General features: G+C 47.5%; 1 protein-coding gene across 4 annotated transcripts in view; it reads left to right on the top strand.

Moving 5' to 3' along the window:
* Positions 1–604: 604 nt before the first annotated feature.
* The window catches only part of LOC139050537 (juvenile hormone acid O-methyltransferase-like), a 41,478-nt gene continuing 30,824 nt past the window's right edge, over positions 605–11,258 (top strand). For 2 of the 4 annotated variants that reach the window (XM_070527046.1, XM_070527048.1), the window contains exons 1-2: positions 608–902; positions 5,494–5,616. In XM_070527046.1, coding sequence (XP_070383147.1) covers positions 623–902; positions 5,494–5,616 — 403 coding nt within the window. In that variant the 5' untranslated portion in view covers positions 608–622. Of the gene's footprint in view, positions 903–5,493; positions 6,642–11,258 lie in introns of all 4 variants that reach the window. The other 2 variants (XM_070527049.1, XM_070527047.1) reach the window with 2 other exon arrangements.

Below are 11,258 nucleotides of genomic sequence, written 5' to 3'. Positions count from 1 at the left end.
ACGATTTCGCCAGGTGCCTCAGGTCCCTTGCGAATGGTTCAAAGGGCTCACCTTCTGCTTGGACTCGTCTTCGAAATAGGTACCGCTCATGTATTTCATTCACCTGCGCTGCGCAGTACTCATCGAATTTCTTGATGACGGTCGCATAGTCCATTCTTTCGGCGTCTTCAGTGAAAGTGAAGTTGTTGTAGATTTCCAACACATCTTCACCTCCCAAACTGAGCAGTAGGGCAGTCTTCGTGCTATCATCCCGAGGCTTGTCTCTTCGCACCGAGGCTGCTAGGAAAAGCTCGAATTTTTGCTTAAAAAGCTTCCATTGTTTGGCAATGTCGCCACTCAGGCGTAACGGTTCAGGAGGCTTTAGGAATTCCATCACGGGTGGCATCCCACTTCTGACACCATGTTTCGTGTTGTTCACGTAAAGAATGCGATCGAGCCAAGTGTCAGTCAACACAGAACCCCGTTGCTTTATTTGCTCCACTATATATACGTTGTGGGTAGGAGAGGGAACACGTTTAAGATAGCTTTGGAGGGCATGTTCGTTGGTTCGATCGTTAGTGGGCATGCGCAGTAATGCCGAGTTGAACATGATGTGCATGTCTTTATAAAACACGATACAGCAATGACGAATGCAGGCGAGCACGAAGAGGAAAAGTTTCGCCACCGCACCTCAAATGCAGTCAAGAGCAGATGCAACAATACCACGGGCGATTTATGTCACGTGACAGTCAGTGGAGCGCCGCCAGGTGTCTTATTGCACAAAAGTTCCCAGCGGAGTGACAACGTGGCTTCAGTCCATTGCTGCCCGAACGCTGCCACAGTTCATCGAAGTTTATTATTCCTACTCCCTGCTGTTGCTGCTTTGTCACAATCGAAAGGCGGACAGTACCGTTCCTGTTACGGTAAGCTTAAGGGCTTGATACTTCAATATAGAGTATGTTGTCTTGTTGCTAAAAGCAGTTAAGTGCTAGTTAGCGCTAAAAGCCGAGCAAGCGTGAACGTTCTGCAATACATTGCGCATTAGTAGGCCTCGCAAGTCTTGATAAACATCAGTTTAAGTTTGATAAACTACACGTAATACAGCATAATGAGTTATATTCAAACGTGACAACTTCTATTCCAAGAAGCAAACGTGCTGCCGATTATACGCGTCTCTGAGCGCCGCGAGCGCGGGGTTAAATCCAGCTGGGCGCGATGGCGGTGCCACACTGTGCCCCTTCGGTCACCCTGGGACATGCGACTTGTGGAGGATTGGGCAAAAGCGGTGCATCCCCAGTGGCACATGTACTGAGTGGCTGACTCAAGGAAAAGTAAGAAAATCGAGGAATCCGTTTAACACAGTTTGCCATTCCACCTTTCGCCAGTTTTCATCGCCGATACGAAGGCGCCGATGCAAAAGGCACTTGCTCTCATGCAACCGAATTTCGGGCTGCAGTCTTCACCGAAGTGCCCTTTAAGACGCGCATGCTTTCGCGCGAGAGCTTTGGAGTACGACCACATGGACAACGGCCACATGGACAACGGCCACATGGACAACGGCCACATGGACAACGGCCACATGGACAACGGCCACATGGACAACGGCCACATGGACAACGGCCACATGGACAACGGCCACATGGACAACGGCCACATGGACAACGGCCACATGGACAACGGCCACATGGACAACGGCCACATGGACAACGGCCACATGGACAACGGCCACATGGACAACGGCCACATGGACAACGGCCACATGGACAACGGCCACATGGACAACGGCCACATGGACAACGGCCACATGGACAACGGCCACATGGACAACGGCCGCATGGACAACGGCCGCATGGACAACGGCCGCATGGACAACGGCCGCATGGACAACGGCCGCATGGACAACGGCCGCATGGACAACGGCCGCATGGACAACGGCCGCATGGACAACGGCCGCATGGACAACGGCCGCATGGACAACGGCCGCATGGACAACGGCCGCATGGACAACGGCCGCATGGACAACGGCCGCATGGACAACGGCCGCATGGACAACGGCCGCATGGACAACGGCCGCATGGACAACGGCCGCATGGACAACGACCGCATGGACAACGACCGCATGGACAACGACCGCATGGACAACGACCGCATGGACAACGACCGCATGGACAACGACCGCATGGACAACGACCGCATGGACAACGGGGTGCGACCGCATGGACAACGGGGTGCGACCGCATGGACAACGGGGTGCGACCGCATGGACAACGGGGTGCGACCGCATGGACAACGGGGTGCGACCGCATGGACAACGGGGTGCGACCGCATGGACAACGGGGTGCGACCGCATGGACAACGGGGTGCGACCGCATGGACAACGGGGTGCGACCGCATGGACAACGGGGTGCGACCGCATGGACAACGGGGTGCGACCGCATGGACAACGGGGTGCGACCACATGGACAACGGGGTGCGACCACATGGACAACGGGGTGCGACCACATGGACAACGGGGTGCGACCACATGGACAACGGGGTGCGACCACATGGACAACGGGGTGCGACCACATGGACAACGGGGTGCGACCACATGGACAACGGGGTGCGACCACATGGACAACGGGGTGCGACCACATGGACAACGGGGTGCGACCACATGGTCAACGGGGTACGACCACATGGTCAACGGGGTACGACCACATGGGGCACGGGGTACGCGTCTCGCTAAGCCGTACGCGCTTCCGAGTCCGTACGCGCGCGACGAAGGGAAAGAGCGCGCAGCCACACGATTTGTATACAAGTCAGCACTTCATTGCGCGTAGCAGTGCTGCTAGATCACCGTCGAGTGAAACGTTCGTGTTTGTATTTGAGGAAACTTCCCTCCTAACTTGTGCAGGACAGTTAGGCGATCGAAATCGAGAAATATTATACCGATCGAGCTCGATCGCTATAGACTGTGCGCCGCATACGACAGCCGTATAAGATATTGTCACTCTGTAGTGGCGGTCAACGATACCGTAGCAAAACTAAATGACAAAACTAACTATTTGGCCGAATCTTTGCCCCTAAAAGCAAGTAACATTCAAAGCACAACGATAGCAGTGAACATAGATGGCGATCGTCGAAAATCTGGTGTTCAGGCCAAGAGCGTCGGCTTTATACACGACTCGACGAAGCTTCCAGCGTAATCGCTTGTGCCCGCGTGCATTCCACAAACTGCTACACAGTTGGCGTCGCACATACAATCAGATTCGGTGACAACAAAGAAATGCATAGAACCATCGATAACACGCGAGAAACTTCCGATTACACGCGAGCGCGTCCTGCGGCAAGCGATAACATTTACATATGGTAGCCGGCAAAAGCGGTCACCGGAGAGAGATGAACAAGTACACGCGCCAATATAGACTCTTGCATATAGATTAGGGAACGCAAGCGTAGGAGCCCGCTAACCTTTGGGGCCACGGTACAGCGCATGCGCAGCACCGTGGCCCCAAGCGCTAGCGGGCTCCAACGTTTGCGTCCCCCTAACCTAAGCTCTCTAATGGACTGTTTTAAAAGAACATTTTTGATGGTCCGCTCCGCTCTCGCATTCCCGCTCACAGTTAGTGGAGCGGCGTACGAAGAATCAGTTTTAGCGGAGCGCCAGGCTGCGTCCAAAAGGCATGTGCTCGCTTGCCGCGCCACCTTGCAGCAGTAGATAAAACTGCTATAAACTTACTACTGACACGTGTACTTGTATATCTCTGTCGGGCGACCACGTGTCGCCTCCTAATAAATGTTATAGCACAGCGCAGGACGCGCCTGCATGCATCGGAAGTTTCTCGAAAGTTATCGATGGTTATATCCTAAGTTGTATGAATTGCTGCAATAAAATATTATTTTTGTATTACTCAAATGTCTGAAGGCATTTCACGCAATACATTGCACTTTCATTTGTTATAGATCTAATCCTTACATTAACAAAGCCGTTACGCAGCGTTATAGCCAAGGCAAGGTCTTTTGCTGTGTCGATACATCTAACACGTGGTCCGCATCAACAAAGATGCCCACATGCGACAAACATGTTGTTCAACTTCGATTTACGCCTCCACTGTTCTCCCAGAGTTTCGGTGCATCGCACTGCTAGAGCAAGAAGACATGACAACAAAGCAGAGCGTTTTGCAAGACCCGGTGCTACGGAATCAACTGAAATGGGAGGCAGTTTGCTGTGTGAAGTTCTTTGCAGCACGCGAAGAGACCCGCTATCGGCCCACGAACTTCTCAACACGGATACCATGGATGCTGGTGTTTTTAGGTAGTATTTCCGATTCGAAAAAAAAAATGGCGTATTCAGGCTTCATAATGCCTTCAGGATGCCAGATGTCATCACAACAGCTCAACGAGTGACTGCGCTAGGCTACGCCGGCTCTCGTACCCCAATAGGCTGTGCGATCTAGAGCACTTTTTTGGCAGACATCGTTCAGTTATATCACCAGTGAGAAATATTGTTCTTTCAAATATCAAAAATAATTTCAAGAACCTTTTGAAAGACGCAAACGGTCCCTCCTGGCTTGACATCGCTACCTTGGCGGAATTTTCACAGTTAAATATCGGGCATTTGGGTTCGTCTCCCGTCTTTATTTATTTATATTTTTTTCACACGTAAATTTTGCAGGCCGTGCATTCCAATAGTGCACCCCTGGCTAACTGTTTGGGCTTCATCGACGGCACCGCGAAGGCTATCTGCCGCCCGTCGACAAATTAAAAGATGTTTTTTTCTCCGGCCACAAGCGCGCCCATGCTGTAAAATACCAGTCCATCATGTGTCCAGATGACATAATCTGCCAGCTAAGTAGACCATACTTTGGCAGCAGAATGATGCAGGTGAGTTGATACAATAGGTTTCTATTCTCAAGTCGTTGCTAGACGTGATTGACGCAGCCGTTATGTTTAGTTTCATGTTTATTAGCGTGAATGCATTCGCATTGTATAGGTCAAGAACGGTATATTTTCAGTAAACGCAGCAATGTTAGGAAAATAATACATGTTATCAAATCACATAAGCAAGAACATCAACTGTAACACGTGTATTTCAATAAGGTAATACTCATGCTTAGTAGGCAGATTAAAGCAAGTACGTTTTCAAGAAAATCAAGCTACTTTACGGCAACATCTTAAAATGTAACTCTGGATTTTTTCGATGGAAATGTCACTGAAACGGACAAGTTTTTTCATAATTTGTTGTAACTTGTGGCAGGGGAATGCTGTTTGGTAAAGCAAATGTAGTTATACAGTAAGCGTGTATGAATAAATGAGTGGTAAAATGACAGAACTGTAGCAATACTGAACACTGAACGAAATTTAATTAGGGCTCTCCCGACAAAACCAACATATTTCCTAATGACTGAATCAATATGAATATCAACTTTTTTATTGAAATCTTCAACGACTCCTGAGAACTTTCTATGATCAACTTGTTTATTTCAATATGGCTTATCAGTAATTGTAAATTCAAAGCAAATACATTTACAGGGCGTGCGACTGGAGCCCCACAGGCCACATCGCCGACAGCAGCTGGAGGTTGCTGCCTGCATAGCAGCAAAGCAGTATGCACGCCAGGCGCAGCTGGCGGAAGAGATGCAGGACCTGCGGGAGGTGACTGTACTCATCTCAGGCACCCTGTTCCCATGCTGCCATTGCGCATAGAATCCGCTAGCCGCCACAGCTGCGATGGACATGGGTGTTTTTTTTTCCGCGTATGATCCTTTACTGCAACCACACTACAAGTGCAGCTTACCTTTCCGTTCAGATTGACGATGGGTTATTCGGTGGTGGTGATCGCATGTCTTCACACGCTATCGAGACCTGTGCTAGCCAGCCTTGTAAATTTTATGCAGGTCATGCATGACAGTGGGAACAAAAAAAACTGATAGTGTCATGATGTCGTTTCAAACACGAATGCACATGACATGTTTTCCTTAGGTCGTATGAAATGATGATGTGACCGTTCGCGGCACACAGGCGAAACAGTGGCTTCACAATCTGATTACTAGCCCTACAGCAACACACAATAGGTTGAACAATGTGTGTTGATACTTCATAACTACTTTAAATATATCATTTTCATGCGTAGTTTGACTTGCCGTGCAAGTTTGTCCTGGTGAGAGAGATTATTAACTGCACGTCTTATTTTGTCACCTTTTGTTAGGTGTGTCCTTTTATTTTCTGTAACCGCAATGTTTCACTATGTTCTCCTCTGCAGGGAACATGTACACTGTGTACATGTACATGTACATGTGTACTGTGTACATCTTGTAACTTAACCGCAGCAGTTTTTTGCATGCATCTACTATAGAAGCACTTGAATGGCATGCTGCGATAGTTTCTGCTGAAAATTTCCGTACCGGTTTTCACGATATATTTCATAAAGTTTGAATTTTCACATCTTTAGAGCCTATCTTTAGCCACAAGTGACCGTATTATAAAATTTTCCTTAACAGCGAATGCATGTTACCTGTGATAGTTATTGTGATATTTTAGATGTCCTTACCAGTGATAGCAATATAATCTAACCTCATTGTAGTTAAGCACAGTCTGTGATATGACTAACGTAGCCTTAGACGTGGCCACTATTTTACTACAGTTACTGACAGGCTGTTCTTGTAGTAGCTGCAAGGAAGGTAATTGAACTGCGAAGTATTTCCTCACTTCTGTTGTTTTCTACAAGAATGTGGATGCTGTTTTATACTGGTGGTCCATAATGTGGCAACAGTCATTGAGCAGAAATTCTATTTTGTGCTACCAACATATTGCACGCATAACAGTCAAGACTCGCAACACATTTTGTACTGTGAAGCGTCTGGGTGAAGGTGAATGGTTGTGCATGAGTTCTAAAAAATCATTCTGCTCATGTGAGATATTTATGCGATTTCATACTTGCCAACTGTCCATTTACAGCGTATTGGATACCATGCAGTGCGACATCACGCTGTTCTTTTGTTAGCATGAAATTCTGCCCTGTGTACGCAGAGCTATGCATAGGAATGACTGTCATTTACTTTTATAAAAGATGACACTGACGATGTGTTATATGCTTTTATTTACCCCAGGGACATGAATGAATGATTTTCATCAAGGTCACTGGCACTTAATCTGAATATCTACAAGTAATTGTATAATTCTACAACCATTTACAAATGAATGCTCTTCCAAGGGAAATTAATTGTTCTTTCAAAAAGGAACTGCGCGGTGGCTGTGTGACAAAACTGCGCAGTGCCTACGAGGTGTGTGTGAAAGTAGATATCATGAAGCGAAAAGTGTTCTGCTTTGCTGCAGCCCAAGCAGGAAGCGAGGAGACGAAGACATATATCCTCCCATGCACAGTGCAGATGGCGGTGACAGTGTCGGCGATGCCAGTAAAGGCATCAAGGTAGCAGTAGCCACAGCAAATCAATTGGCAAACGCCTTCTGCCCAGAGCAGTGTTTATGGTATTCAGCTAATGAACATAAGGCGTTCTCTACACAGCTACAAAATGAAACGATATTGCGTAATGTCACAGTCGAATGATGCAATCATCTCCAATAGCGACAGCTTATTGGCACAGGCTACGTGAAACACTGGTGATAGTTTAGCTTATGTGATAAAAAACAGCAGACTATTCACTAATTGCCGAAACATCTTCACCTTTGTTCCTTCTTCTATTAGGCATATATGCCTGTCGTTACAGGCACATGCTTAGCGCTGCTGTCGGTTCTGCTGCCGACGCAGCCGCCTCCGCACCCTTCTCAGGTAGTGCTGATGCTGCTGCCTCATTGTGCCGAATAAGCTAATGACACCATCCCGGGCCGCACATCCACGGAGGTACATTATACGCGATGCGCTTACTCGGGGAACTCCCTGTAGGAAGAGATCACCGTCATCATCACCACAGCTGCTGTTGTTGCTGCCTTCATCGACACCATCAAACAAGCTGTCACTTTCATCAAGGCAGAAATTGTGCAGCACTACACATGCTGCAACAATGTTGGCTGCACGGTTCGGTTCATACTGAAGGGCATGGTACCCCTGAAGGCAGCGGCTTCTAAGAACCCCAATGCCCGGCGCCACTACGAAGCGCATGCCAACATGTGCAGTGCTGTACCTGCCTTCTGCACTGTGCGTGGGTGGATGGCCTGGGACCGGTGTCAAGAGCCATGGGTCAGGAGGGTATCCGCTGTCACCTGCGTGACCATAAAAATATTAGGTCATATCTATCTGCACAAGGTTGAATGAGTGAAGCATGGGTTATTTAACGTACATCTACCACATGGACGCGCTCATGGAAGAATATAAAGGCTGAGAGCCTGATACTGATGTGATGTGCACCGATAACAATAGCTGGTACATAGTAAAATGCCACTTTGTGGCATCCAGCAAGGTGGTTCTGCAGGAGTGTTGGTGTTTCATTCTTTAACCAGTATTAGTGCTAAAAAGAAAGTGGCAGGACACATGCGCTGTACTTTAAACTGCATATGTGTAATATTATCTTGAGGCACAACACGTGTGCCTCAAGATAATATTCACTTTCTTTCGCGCTGATATTCATTCAAAAATTTTAACACCCCTTCAAGGCTTATACAACTTATGTAGTTAAAACTTAACCTAAGCGGTTCGGGCTTGAACATTCTGTTGCTGCGCCAGCACACTTTAATGTATGCAGCCAAATTTGTAAGTGTATCAAGTTTTCCCTCTGCTCACATAGGGCCTCGGTTGCCTGCTTACCTGCTCGCTGGCCTTGGAAATGTGTCCCTCCTTGGAACGACGACGCAGCCACATAGTCTTCCCGACGTAAGTGTTGTGATCCGACCCCGGTCGCAGAGCATTCGTGACAAGAATCCTCATGCGTGCGTCACAGATCTGACGAAAGCGTGCCCAGCATCAGCCAAGTGTTGCTATGACGGGGAAAATTAGCGAATGAAGACCGATGCGTACGTGGTGTTGAGGACATAATAACCCTTGCTACACCTGGAAGCTGCCTTCTCCTCGCCCTTCGGTGTGATGACGGCGATAAGCTACCATGCGCACATCCGATGACGCCGGCAATGGCGCCGCGTCGAAGGAACTCTTCGTTCACGGCCGCGTTTTGCTCCAACGACCTCAAGAAGTGGACCAACTTGCTGCGGGTACCGGCGTCGACGATTGCCTCTACCACGCGTCGCACGCATTTGCAGGTTGGGTCACGTAAATCCGTCTCCTAGCTTCGTACCGAGGCCTGAGAACTTCCCGTGGAAAAGAACCGCAACGCGCACAACACTTGTCGCTCCACCTATACAGCGCTGTTGCTGGCACGCTTCCGAGTCCCTCCGTCGCTTCGTCGCACAGCCACCGCACAGTTTCTGTCTTCTGGTGAAAGTGCCACCGAAGCAGGTCGCCTGTCATGTCAAAGGTGTCCTCAGGCTCGTACCCCCGACGCCCGAACTGCCAAGCTGCCACCGCTAACACCAACAAGAAGGCAGTCATTTTCTATTCCAAAGGGAACGGAGGCACTTTCCGGGGAATCCATGGTATTGCCTGGTACATCATCATCATCATCATCAACCTGGTTACGCCCACTGCAGGGCAAAGGCCTGTCCCATATTTCTCCAACAACCTCGGCCATGTACTAATTGTGGCCATGCCGTGCCTGCAAACTTCTTAATCTCATCCGCCCACCTAACTTTCTGCCGCCCCCTGCTACGCTTCCCTTCCCTTGGGTTCCAGTCCGTAACCCTTAATTACCATCGGTTATCTGCCCTTCTCATTACATGCCCTGCCCATGCCCATTTCTTTTTCTTGATTTCTGATTAGTGCGTGAACGTCGCTTTCATGTGTTGGTTTTTGAGGATTGCTGATATCGCTTGGGAGACAGGCAAAGTGTGCGCGGCATGAAAAATTTGGCCAAGTCAGCGAGGGTAAATGGCGGATTTGAAATAAAATCACTTTGGAAAAGTTTTACGTCATGCCAGTCCCGATTCTGAAGCACGCCGTAGTGGCAGACTCCCGAAGTTTGGGCAACCTGGAGTTCTTTAGCGTTCACCTAATCTAGTCAGACAGATGGCGCTAAGCCTCACCTAAATGTTCGGCCCCGTAGAAACGGAATGGGTCAAAGTATGCAGAGGTCATCGTCAAGGATGTCCTTTGTCGCCACTCCTATATCTGTTATACGTATTAGCTTCAGAGAGAGCCCTTACAATTATTTATTTATTTACTTATTGATTTATTTATTTACGTTCAGGGCCTTTCGGCATTAGAGAGGGGAGTGGGCTATACAACAAATAAGAAGGAAATAAATCATGAGCTTATACACAATATTTGCTAATTATACAATGTTAGCTGAAAGTATGATAAATGCAGTAATAGAACATGACATATAAAAGTAACATTAAACAAGAAAAAGGAAAACACCAGGAGCAGTTCGTACAAATGTTTGTTGTTGTATATTGTTAGCTAGTGCTTTTCGAAAATGATCATTGTTATTAATGGAAACAATGTCAGAAGGAAGTTCATTCCAATCTTTCGACGTACGTGGCAAAAATAAGTGTAAAAAGTGTGTCGTGTTACTTGTACCAATTCTAACTTTATGATGATGATCAGTGCGGTGAGATAAGTAATATGGTAGCGACATGAATTTTGGATGAAGTGTAGGGTGGTGATACAGCTTATGAAAAAATGAAAGGCGGGAAATTTTTCGACGTGTTGCTAGCGCTTGAAGACCCAGATTCAATTTCATTGAAGAAACGCTCGCACCACGGTAATAATTCCCAAGAATAAAACGAGTGGCATTGTTTTGGATGAGTTCAAGGGAATGTATTAGGGTTTCGTGGTAAGGTGCCATATAGCTGCAGCGTATTCTAATTTTGGCCGTAACAGGGTTTTATAAAGTAGTAATTTTAAAGGAGAGGAAGCATGAGAAAAGTTACGCGTAAGTATCCCATTAAGCGGTTAGCTTGATTAATTATGTATTCGGCGGGATGATTCCATGCTAATTTAAATGTTCTATGTACGCATAAGTACTTATATGAGTTAGTAGATTCTAAAGCAACGTTATTCAAGTAGTACACAGGCAGATTATCGTTAGATCGGGATACTCTCAGAAATTTGCATTTGTTAATGTTGAGTTCCATTCGCCACAATCGGCACCATTTGCTGACGTTATTGAGATCGGCCTGAAGCAGGGAGATGTCGTGTTCGTTAGTTATTTCTCTGAGGATTACAGAGTCGTCTGCAAATAAATGTACGTCAGAGGTTATTGCTGAAGGTAAGTCATTAATCTAGATAA

This window comes from Dermacentor albipictus, chromosome 10, assembly GCF_038994185.2.
Source record: "Dermacentor albipictus isolate Rhodes 1998 colony chromosome 10, USDA_Dalb.pri_finalv2, whole genome shotgun sequence".
Lineage (NCBI taxonomy): Eukaryota > Metazoa > Arthropoda > Arachnida > Ixodida > Ixodidae > Dermacentor > Dermacentor albipictus.
The sequence above is the reverse complement of the archived record's forward strand: the minus strand, read 5'-3'. Positions and strand labels throughout refer to the sequence as shown.